We start from the raw sequence: 12,610 nt of genomic DNA on the forward strand, positions 1-12,610 counted from the left end.
ACTTCGTATCTCTCTGGACCTTCAAAAGAGATTGCACCTTCATGAGCTGGTTTTTATAGGGGATGCACCTCCATGCACGCATGCACATATACCCCACAGGAGTAGACTAATTCTTTATTTGCGCTAACCCGACATGAGTTATATTAAGGTGCATTATGTATTTATTAAATATAAAATATTGAAAAACATTAATAATTAATGTAAATAATTATTGTAGATGTTCTTAAAAATTCAAAGAATATATATGTATATTTTAAAGTAACTATTAATAATTATCATTAATATTTTTGCAATATTTTATATTTAATATGTACATAATGTACCTTAAGTGAACTAATTCTTTGTGTGCCTTAACAGGATACTGCGTTACACATATTTTACATTCTAATGTTCCAAAATCCTTTTATTTAATGCATGCCGGGTTTCACTTGCGTGCAAAATGTTTACTATTAACTTGCTATACAAGCACTAACCAACGCGCACAAAAATGTACTTCTAGTGCTGAGCAAAAGCGCTAAATAGTGCTCCACTTTTAATCTAGCCCTCAGTGTATAATGTCCATTTAAACCATAATATTGCTGAAAGCTGAAATGAAACATGCATTAACAGTGAAAAAGTAAGGAGTAAATATTCAAAGGGACAGTCATATTTTTTTAATTTAGATATTTTTTTTAAACAAAGATCTGATTGAAATGAAGACTATGGGGACGATTTATCAAGGGCCAAATAGCACCTGATGCCCCTGCTTCCGCGCAAGCCTTTAGGCTCGCCGGAAACAGCCGTTATGTAGCAGCGGTCTTAAGACCGCTGCTCCATTACTGGTCCGCTGCCTCTGAGGCTGTGGTCTGCAATCCGCCCGATCCTATACGATCGGGTTGATTGACGCCCCCTGCTAGAGGCCTATTGGCCATAAATCTGCAGGGGGCGGCATTGCACAAGCAGTTCACAAGAACTGCTTGTGCAATGATAAATGCTGACAGAGTATGCTGAGCAGATCATATTGGACAGACCGATGATAAATTGGCCCCTATATCATTAGAACAGTAGATATTATTTCTAATATGTATCAGTAAATATTTGTTAAAGTCAGATTGTTTAACAATACGTTAAAAGTTTAATGTATGATTTAATGTGATACTTTACCTTTTTTTAAGCTCATCAAGGGATAAGTGATCATATCCTACAGACATTGTGCTAACCACTTTAAGGCTGGGTCCTGCGGAAACATTAAAAACATAGCGTATTAAAACAATTTACAAAATCATTCTATAATGTATTTCCAAGTCTTTTTTCTTTCAAATCTGCACAAATTATTGAATTTCTATTATGAAATTATGCACGATTTATTGCATCTCAATGTATGGAGTATAGCATGCTCTAATCTAGAAAGGCAAGCCTTATGGTTAAAGCTGTGAGATACAGATTCATCGTCCAAATTAAATCTTTTTAATTTTCCTTTTGATTATACCTACTATTTTGGGGGAAAAATGAATATTTAATTGTCTATTGAGAAGAGGTGGAACATGTCTATTCCTGACACAAGCAGCAAAATGTAGAAAACCAGCATCTATCTTTTACAGACATGCTCAGTTTCGCTCACCTAGGGGCTATTCTACAAACTAAACCTTTACTGACAAAACCTATAGATCTATATGGCAGCATGAACCAAAAGACGAGGTAGGCCTATGTCCTCATAAAATCATATTGATGGTCTCTGTACCCAAATAATTCCTGGGGAAGCAAGGTTGTTCCATTTACAGATAATTCAGGATGTATGGATCATGGAAGTAATTCAACAAAGTTACATTTTGGAATTAAAAAAACCCTCCTCATCAGTATTTTGTACAGTCCCAGATACCTCAGGATCAGGTCAAACAGAAGGCAATTTTTCAGTACCCGGAGCAACATTTGTTCTGTGGTCATTTACAGTTTTTATTCCAGAATGTTCCTGATAAGTAAAAATGACAAATTTTAGAGACCTATGTTGCATCTCAGGGTGCTTAATAGCTTTTTGAAATGGCAAAATTTATTGAGGTTGTTTTTTTCAGACAATGCCTTCCTGGTATCTACTGACCTGAAATACATATATTTTCATATTCCTGTAACACCCCATCACAGGTGTTTATTATTTGCAATAGGAAATCAACATTTTCAGTTTCTGGCACTTCCTTTTGGAAAATGTTTATGGCTCCAAAAACATTTACTAAGGTACTAATTCCTTCAATAGCAAAAATGTGCAAGCAAGGCATCATTCTCCTGCATTATTTAAATTACATTTTATTACTGGCATATTTAGAACAGTAGGCCACAATTTATACTCAGCAGGTCTTGCATATTCTGCAGACCCTTGGCTAGATGATACAAAAGTCAGGTGCAGCACGTTCAACAAGCAGTCTTCTTGGGAGCATTATTTAATACAAAAAAGAATATGGTGTTTCTACCCCCATCAAAAAGTTCTGAAATTAATTGCATTCTTGAAAAATCTTCATAGTCAGACAATTGACTTCCAAATGAAGATTCTGGGAAAGCTAACCTCGACAATTTAAATGGTCAGATGGGTGGAGAATGAGGCCTTTTCAACTACATTTCCACTAGCAATGGAAGAAATATCTCCCTCTTTCTCAGAGGATTCCTTTTCGATACCCTCAAGAGCCAACTCATTTGGTGGTTGAAGATACCAAATCTCTTTTAGGGGATCCTTTTGAAGTCAAAACGGACCCCAACAAAAGGAGTTGAAGAGCAGTCTGCAATCAGTAGCATGTTCAAGGTCTTTGGGAATGAGAATAAGCATCATCGCCAGAATATCTTCTTTAATTTAGAGCAGTCTTACAAACTTTGAAGGCTTTACAAGATATTATTTATGGCCAGGCAGTAAAGATTCTTTCAGACAACATAATAACAGTCTCCTATATAAAGGATTAAGGGAGAAAAGAAGTCCAGCAGCATCATTCTTCCAATCTGCACAGTGATTAATTTGCTTTTCCAAGCAAGGAAATAGTGTACCTGCAAGACTTAGTATAGAATATGGGACATATGTTATACTTGGATGTTGAAAAAATAATTGCTCTACAGAAAAATTTCAGCTGTGTTGTCTCCCTTATTTTCTCCATGATGATTTCCAGCAAGGTTTATCTTCAGCTACTCTTAAAGGACCACTAAATACAGTAGAATTGCATAATCAACAAGTGCACAGAAGCAGTAGATTTTTTTTTTCTGGCAAATGTATTTTTTATCCCATTTGTTAGCCCCATTCTACCATGTGACAGACATCAGCCAATCACAGACTAGTATACGTATACCCTGTGAGCTTGTGCATATAAAAAGATTCATAAAACACTAATCAATCCACCTGGTAGGCCGATTGTTTCGGGAATTGGCTCCCTTACAGCCAATTTATCGGAATACTTAGATATCTTTTTGCAGAAATCTGTAAAATCATTACCCTCGTATTTAGAGGATTCCACAGATGTTCTATCATTGGCAGAGACCGTCACGTGGCAGGAGGACTTTCTCCTTGCCACGTGCGATGTAACATCTTTGTACACTTGTATTGACCATCAAGATGGTCTACGAGCGGTTAAATATTTTTTAGATATAGATGAGAATCTAAAGGAGGAACAAAAGGGATTCCTTATGGATTCTATAAAATTTATTTTGACCCATAATTTTTTCAGTTATGAATCACAATTCTATAACCAGGAAAGAGGAACGGCAATGGGCACCAGGTTTGCTCCAAGTTATGCAAGCTTATTTATGGGTTTTTGGGAACATTGTTTTCTCACTAACAATGAGTTTGGAGCAAACCTGGTGTCCTATAAACGATATATAGACGATATCCTCATTATTTGGAGAGGGGAGGAGGATAAATTTGATGATTTTGTTAGGAATATGAATAACAATGAATCAAATCTGCATTTCACTTATGAAAAGAGTCGACTAAGTGTGAACTTCCTAGATCTTGAACTATTTCCTATTAATAATAAATTGCACTCAAAAACGCACTTTAAAAGTGTGGATGCAAATAGCTATGTGCATTACACGAGCTGCCACCATCCAAGATGGGTAGATAACATCCCGAAGGGACAATTTTTGCGTATAAAGAAGAACTGTACCAAACTAGAGGATTATGATGATCAGTCAGGGAAGCTCAAACAAAAATTCTTAGAAAGAGGCTATAATGATGAAAAAATAGAAGGCATTAGACAGGGGGTAAGATGTGTAAACAGGAATGATTTAGTAAATAAAGATAAAAATGTAAATAAGAAAAGTAAGAATCTAGAGAAGGACAATATATTTATCCCATTTATCACAAATTATAGTAATAATAAGTTCCTCCTATAGAAGATATTAAATAAACATTGGGGAATTCTAAAAAATGACGAATTAATAGGCCCACTACTCCCAAAAAGACCACAAATCATTTATAAAAAAGCTAGAAATCTAAAATCTATGTTGGCACCAACTGAAAAGAAGAGTAAGAGTAGAGACACCCAATTGAATTTAGAGGGAAAAAAATTGAAAGGTTTTTTCCCTTGTCCGACTTGTAAGTCATGTAAACACTCCAAAAAGGAGAAAGAATTTAAATCAAATATATCAGGGAAATCTTTCAAAATAAATGAAACCATAAGATGTGCGGATAAATTTGTTATTTATCTCATACAATGTTCTTGTGGAAAGCAGTACGTGGGGGAATCGGAAAGACCCCTACGAGACCGTATTCGAGAGCACATATGGTCCATAGAGAAATATGACCTAGAGAGGAATAAGGAATTACCCATCCCCAAACATTTTGCTGCCTGTAATAATGGGGATTTAAAATGCTTCTCCTATATAGGTATAGATAAAATAAGAAAAAATTGGAGAGGGGGTAATATGCAATCTAATTTGTTAAAAAGGGAGACAAAATGGATTTTCGATTTAAAAACATTGAAACCAAATGGTTTAAATCTAGATTTTGACATAGGGTGTTTCCTTAGAGACTAACTAAATTTTATTTGTTTATATGGCCCAAATTCATAATGATGTTAATCGGACAACTGTAGGGTGATATATAAGAATTCACACCTCTGAGGATATATGTCTACCATAAGGAATAACGTATGGAATATACAATAATATATGCACAGTCTTTATTCATTTTCTCATTAAAATCCTTAATTTATATATTTTTTGTAGGTTATATATCTTTTGGCTATAGATTTTGTCCCATTGGAGAGATGAGTCTTAGATGGTTACAAAAATATTAAGTATCTTTATTGTTATTTTTATTGTTATTTATATATATTTTCTTTATATTTACTTCCATTTTTATTTTTTATCTTTTGATCGTTATATTATTCATTCATTTATTTATTGAAATCAAACATGTTGAAAATCTGATGTTTGTGCACATTTAGTTGTGGGTACTGTCCCTTTAAGAAACAGAATATATACCGGCAATATATTTGAGGTTAAGAAATTGGTTCAAACATCTGACTAAATTACATTGTATCAAGTATATAAAGTTAGCACTTGTTACATTTTCTGTAATGATGCACTTGTTAACTGGTTAGAATATAACGATTACACTGTTTATATGTTAATAACAGAAAAATCTCTTTGTATGTATATCTGAAGACTACAGAGTTGTTCCATGCTCGCATCAGACGATTATGCTAATATAGTGACTGTTTCACTCTGAGTTACAGCCAATCAAAGGTATCCTAGATGGTTTAAAAGACCGGATACTCCGATCATCAGGAGCTTGACAAAGGCCCAGAACGGGCTGAAACGCGTTGCTCCGCCCACTTACGCTTGTGAACCAGGTGTTCCTAACGAAAACTTCCTTTTTGGCCGAGATTGCAAGATTTTCTCTGAGCGGTCCGGATTGACTCACTGAAAAGTGCTGCTTGAAAGAGGGGATATCGCGGCAACTATCTGCTGAAACACCAGGGGAAAAGAAAAAGAGCCGGAGTGTACAGAATACCATTATGGTGTAAGTAAAAGTGAACACCATAATTTTGTGGCTCTTTTCTTGTCTTTTGATCCGGGTCTCGATCTCATTGCAGCTCCAGACGGTTCTTACCTCCAGCTGACGTGGTTTCCAAATCTGATTGCCTCCCTGGGCTCACCATTTTGACCTCTCATCCCAGCGATCCATTAGTTTTAAATGCATTTCTCATTTTATTTTTTTTCATTGTTTTGTTTAGATTTTATTGTATAGGGACATTTATTTTAATTGTTGCTACACTTATTTTTATGCCTGATCAGTGCATTAGGGGATAAGATGTGTTAGATTATTTTATGAATTGTCTGTGATGTTTAATAAATTTGTATCCATTTTATGACTCATTTCTCCCGGTAAGTCTTTTTTACTATAGAATTACGTATCCTTTTTGGTCTTGGGATTATAAATTGGCTATATTTACTAAAGTGACTTATTTTTTGGTTTTCACTTATTTTGGCTGTTTTGGCAGCGCCAAGGGCTGAATAGTGTTGTTTTTTGAACACCACTGTGTTTGTGTCAGTTATTTGTTTTGGAGTTAGAGGAATCTCCATTTAACCCATTGGCTTATAAGTGTATGCATTCTCCCAGCGCAGTGTGATCTAACTTCTCTTTTTTTTGCACATAAAAAGATTTTGCAAAATTTAAAAATGGAAGTCAATTATAAAAATTCTTAAAATTGTGTGCTCTTTCTGAATCATGAAAGTTTAATTTTGACTTGAGTGTCCCTTTAAAGTACAAGTCTTGGCTATATCAGCAACATCAAGAGTTTGATGGGCATAAGATCCATTGGTTAACTCTCTTTTTTTTAAGCATTATCAAATATTTATCCTAGAAATCATGTTCCTTCATGGGATCAGCCTCTTGTGTTGGATGCTTTGATGGAATCTCCCTTTGAACCACTGAAATGTGGTATTTAACTCTGATGACTAAGTGTTCTTAGTGGCTAGCATGTCTGCAAGGTGTGTTTCTGAATTGCAGCCACTTTTATTTCATTAGGATAAGGTAGTTCTTTTAACCGTTGCAGAATTTTTATTAAAGATGGTGTCAGATTTCACAAACAAATTGGTAGATGGTCTCCATTATTATGTTGACAGAACAAAGAATTTCAAGAAAACTAGTTCCCTGGTTGTTGTTCTCCTAGGCCAGGGATGGGGAATCTTGGCACTCCTGATGTTTCAGAACTACATAACCCATGATGCTTAGGCACTTTTAAGTCCAGTTAAACATCATGGAAAATGTAGTTCTGAAACATCTGGAGGGCCAAGGTTCCCCATCCCTGCCCTAGGCCATAGTAACTAGGCCATAGTAAGGGGCAGTTACCTGCCAGAACTACTATTTATTCCTGGATTGTCCAGTGCGTAATGAAGATTTTATCAACTTAACTTCCAGTTCTGAAGGGGTTAAAGCTGCACTCTAGTAGAGCAGTGTCTACATCCTGGGCATTTCAGAATGATGCATCAGTATCTGACATCTGCCAAGCAGCTGTATGAAAAACTCCCAACACTTTTTTTAGTCATTACAACCTGGATGTTTTACAGTCCTCTTCTGCCAGATTTGGTTATAGGTAAAGGAGGAATGGTTACCCCCACCATGGAGGGGTCTCACCTGGTAAGTATTGCCTAGGTTATAGGTCAAGATAGATACATTTCTGTTTTCAATGCTTTAATTTATAATTTTTTTAGATGTAAACAAAGAAAAAAATATAATGGCCCTTAATTAGCTATGGTCTCTAGGAAGTTGGTTGAAGTTAAACAACCGGGTCCACTCTGTATATTCTGTATCTCTACAAATAGTATGTTTTACCACAAACAAAACACAAGTAATTACTTTAAGAAACTAATTATACTATTAACCCCTAAACTGCCAACCCCCAAATCGCAATAAACTTAATTGACATATAAACCCCTAAACCGCTAATCCCCCACATTGCAATAAACCTAATTAACCTATTAACTTCTAAACTGCCAACCCCCCACAATGCAAATAACTAATTTAATTACTAAGACCCCTAACCTAACACCCCCTAAATTAACACCAATTACTACTAACTTACACTTAAAAAAAATCCTAACATTAATTTACAAAAAAATTAATTTAACATTATAAAAAATAAAAAGTCTAACATTACAGAAAAATTATCAAAAATAAAAAAAATTAAACATAATCCCTATGAAAATAAAAAAGCCCCCAAAATAAAAACACCCCCTAATCTAAATTGAACTACCAATAGCCCTTAACAGGGCCTTTTGTATGGCATTGCCCTAAGTTAAACAGCCCTTTTACATTATATAAATACTAAGTCCCCCATAACAGTAAAACACCCCACCCACCAAACCCCCCAAAATAAAAAAAACTAACACTAAAAAAACTAAACTACCCATTGCCTCTTGTCAGGATGCCAGGAATCAGACTGAGACGAGAAGTGCAAAAATAATCACACCTTTATTAATAGCAAAAAAATAATAAAAAAGTCCACAAGTCAAATAACAAGCCAGGAATCAAAACCAGGGCTGGTAGTCAGATGAGCCGAGTCAGGAGCCAAAGCGAATAGTCAGATGAGCTGAGTCAGGAGCCAAAACGAGTAGTTAGACGAGCCGGAATCAGGAACAAGGAGAACAGTAGAGTCAGGAACAAGCCAAGGATCAGGAACCAGGAGGGACATCAGACAGCCAGGTAATACACGGGAGCTCTCACAAACAGGTCTGAGACAACGCAAGGGCAAAGCATACTGAACAGAGTCCCTTTAAATAATAAGTGATGGCATCACAATTCTGAGACTGCATCCTGTCTCACACGGATGATGTACACCAGTCTGACCATAAAAGGAAGTGCAGGAAATGAGCAGCATCACACAGTATGCACCGGAGTCAGCAAGAGATGTGAGTAAAATGGCTGCCAGCAGCACATAGCAATCAAAGCAGGGAAAAAACCCTGACACCACTAAAGGGGCATTTGTATGGGCATTGCCCTTAAAAAGGCATTCAGCTATTTTACTGCCCTTAAAAGGGCAATCAGCTCTTGTACAGCCCAATAAAATCCCTAATCTTAAAAATAAAAAAAATCCTAAGACTAAACCCCAAATAGGTACTCACTGTTCCTGAAGTCTGGCGGAGAAAGTCTTCTTCCAGGCGGCTCCATCATCTTCTATGTTCATCCTGAGCGAAGGCGGCACGGCATGGAGTGGAGCTGCGGAGCTGGCTTTCCCAATGCACTGATCCTCAGCGGGGGCGATCCTCAGCGGTGTGGAGGCTCCTCTTCATGCTTTCGTCCGTTGCACACTGAAGATTGAATGCAAGGTACCCCATATTTATTGGGGTACCTTGCATTCCTATTGGCTGAAATTTTGAAATCAGCCAATAGGATGAGAGCTACTGAAATCTTTGAACACCTCCGCGCCGCCTTCGCACAGGATGAAGATAGAAGATGATGCCCCTTTAGGGGCAATGGGTAGTTTAGGTGTTTTTAGAGTTAGGTTTTTTTTATTTTGGGGGTTGGTTGGGTGGGGGGTTTTACTTTTAGGGGGTAATTGGTAATTTTGTAAAGTAAAAGAGCTGTTTAACTTAGGGTTTAACTTAGGGCTATTAGTAGTTTAGTATAAGATTAGGGGGTGTTTTAATTTTGGGAGGGATTTTTTATTTTTATAGGGGTATTAGTTTAGGTTTACATTTTTTATTTTGTATAGCTTTGTTTATTTTTTTCTGTAATTTTACATTTTTTATTTTTTGTAAAATTAGCTTGGGGGTTTGTATTTTTTTTAAACATAGACTGCCCTCTGGGCAGGCTTATCTCCTAGTAAATATATAATTTAATTTAAAATTATGTTGTAAAATGTAGACGCCTTCCTTAAGCTTTTTGTAGTTATAAATTTACAGCTAGATTATGAGTTTTGAACGCTATAGGGAAATTAACGAACGCAACAAAATAATATTTAATCCCCTATAGCACTGCCATTACAAGTTTTAAAAAAACAGGCTTGTGCGCGCGATATGGTTGCGTTGAGCTCCATACCGCACCAAAAACAAGCGCTGTTTTGACATGCTCGTGCACGCTTCCCCCATAGAGATCAATGGGGAGAGAGGGTCAGAAAAAAACAAACACCTGCGATCGCGGAAAGAAAAGCTCTGTAACGCAGCCCAATTGATGTCTATGGAGAAAAAGAAAATACGGTTGAAACCTAACAGCCTAACATAAACCCTACGTCTAAACACCCCTAATATCGCCGAAGCCTGCCTACAGTTATTAACCCCTAATCTGCTGTCCCGATATCGCCGCCACCTAAATAAAGGTATAAACCTTTAATCTGCCGCTCCCGATATCGTCGCCACTATACTAAAGTTATTAACCGCTATTCCGCTGCACCCCAACATCGCCCACACTATAATAAATCTATTAAACCCTATTCCACCGCTCCCCAACATCGCTGCAACTAAATAAAGCTATTAACCCCTAAACCTCTGGCCTCCCACATCACTACCACTAAATAAACATATTAACCCATTAACTGCCAGCCCCCCACATCGCAACAACCTAAATTAAACTATTAACACCTACCCCTAAACCTAACCCTACCCCTAACACCCCCTAACTTTAACATAATTAAAATAGATCTAAATTAAAGTTACAATTATTAACTAAATAATACCTATTTAAAACTAAATACATACTTACCTGTGAAATAAAACCTAAGCTAGCTACAATATAACTAATAGTTTTTATTTTTATTTCACTGGTAAGTTTGTAATTATTTTAACTAGGTAGACTAGTTAGTAAATAGTTATTAACTATTTAATAATTACCTAGATCAAATAAATACGAACTTACCTGTGAAATAAAACCTAAGCTACCTTACACTAAAATCTTAAATTAAAAAAAAACAAAAACCTACCATTACAAACAATAAAAAAACCTACCATTACAAAAAAAACAAAAAAACAAATTATCCAAAATAATAAAAACTATTCCTATTCAAATACCCTTTAAAAAAATACACCCCAAAATAAAAAAGCCTAATCTAAAATAAACTACCAAGGGCCCTTAAAAGGGCCTTTTGGGGACACTTAAAAGGACCTTTTGTAGGGCATTGCCTCTTAAGGACATATGACGGAATTTTTCCGTCATAAAACAATTGAGCAAACAGAAAGCTGTGTCCTTAAAGGGTTAAACAGCTCTTTTGCTACAAAAAACAAACACCCCATAACAGTATACAAACCCCCACCCCCCAACTACCTTAAAATGGCCTTTTAGGGGGGTCCTTAAAAGGGTCTTTTGTAGGGCATTGCCCTAAGTTAAATAGCTCTTTTGCCACAAAAACAAACACCCCCTAACAGTATACAAATCCCCACTTAAAAGGGCTTTTTGTAGTGCATTGCCCTAAAGATAATAGCTATTTTCCTAAAAAAACAAAAACAAACACCCCCTAAAAAAATACATTACACAAAACAACATAAGAATTATCAAAAATAAAATTATTCTGATTCTAATACCCATTAAAAAAAAACATCCCAAAATAAAAAACCTAATCTAGAATAAACTACCAATGGCCCTTAAAAGGGCCTTTTGTAGGGCATTGCCTTAAAGATATAAGCTCTTTTTCTGAAGAAAAAAAAATTACAAATACTCACTAACATTACAAACCCCCACCCCCCAAACCCACAAAATAAAAAAACTATCTAAAAACCTAAGCTACCCATTGCCTTGAAAAGGGCATTTGGATAAGCATTGCCCTTAGGGCATTTAGCTCTTTTACATTGCCCAAACCCTAAACTAAAAATAAAACCCACCCAAAAAACCCTTAAAAAACATATCACTAACCCCCGAAGATCCACTTACAGTTTATGAAGTCCCGATTGAACGATCTTCATCCCAGCAGAGAAGTTCTCATTCAGGCGGCGAGAAGTCTTCATCCAGGCGGAACATCCTCTTCATACAGTCGCCGCCGTACACTGAATCTTCAATGCAAGGTACGCAATTCAAGATGATTCGAATCAGCCAATAGAATGAGAGCTGCTTAAATCCTATTGGCTGATTTGAACAGCCAATAGGATTTTAGCAGCTCTAATTCCGATAGGCTGATTCAAATTTATTAGCCAATAGGAATGCAAGGGACGCCATCTTGAATTGCGCACCTTGCATTGAACATTCAGTGTACGGCGGCGACCGTATGAAGAGGATGCTCCGTGCCGGATGTCTTCAGGATGGATCCGCTCAACGACACCGGGATCAAGATAGAAGATGCCGCCTGGATGAAGATTGAAGGGGCCGCCTGGATGAAGACTTCTTATCGCTTGGATAACTTTACCGCTGGGATGAAGATTGAAGCGGCCACCTGGATGAAGACTTCTCGCCGCCTGGATGAGGACTTCCACGCCAGGATGAAGATCGTTCAAGCGGGACTTCAAAAACTGTAAGTGGATCTTCGGGGGTTAGTGATAGTTTTTTTTTTTAAGGTTTTTTTTTGGGTGGGTCTTATTTTTAGATTAGGGTTTGGGCAGTAAAAGAGCTAAATGCCCTTTTAAGGGCAATGTCTATCCAAATGCCCTTTTCAGGGCAATGGGTAGCTTAGGCTTTTTTTAGAGTTAGGTTTTTTTTATTTTGGGGGATTGGTTGGTGGTGTGTTTTACTGTT

At 36.7% G+C, this 12,610-nt stretch overlaps 1 protein-coding gene across 1 annotated transcript in view; it reads right to left on the reverse strand.

Moving 5' to 3' along the window:
• LOC128649448 (glyoxylate reductase/hydroxypyruvate reductase) overlaps positions 1-12,610 on the reverse strand; it is a 61,553-nt gene that overhangs the window by 31,200 nt on the left and 17,743 nt on the right. The window contains exon 3 of the mRNA XM_053702720.1: positions 1,144-1,216. Coding sequence (XP_053558695.1) covers positions 1,144-1,216 — 73 coding nt within the window. The remainder of the gene's footprint in view (positions 1-1,143; positions 1,217-12,610) is intronic.

The sequence above is a fragment of the Bombina bombina genome, chromosome 2 (assembly GCF_027579735.1).
Source record: "Bombina bombina isolate aBomBom1 chromosome 2, aBomBom1.pri, whole genome shotgun sequence".
Taxonomy (NCBI): domain Eukaryota; kingdom Metazoa; phylum Chordata; class Amphibia; order Anura; family Bombinatoridae; genus Bombina; species Bombina bombina.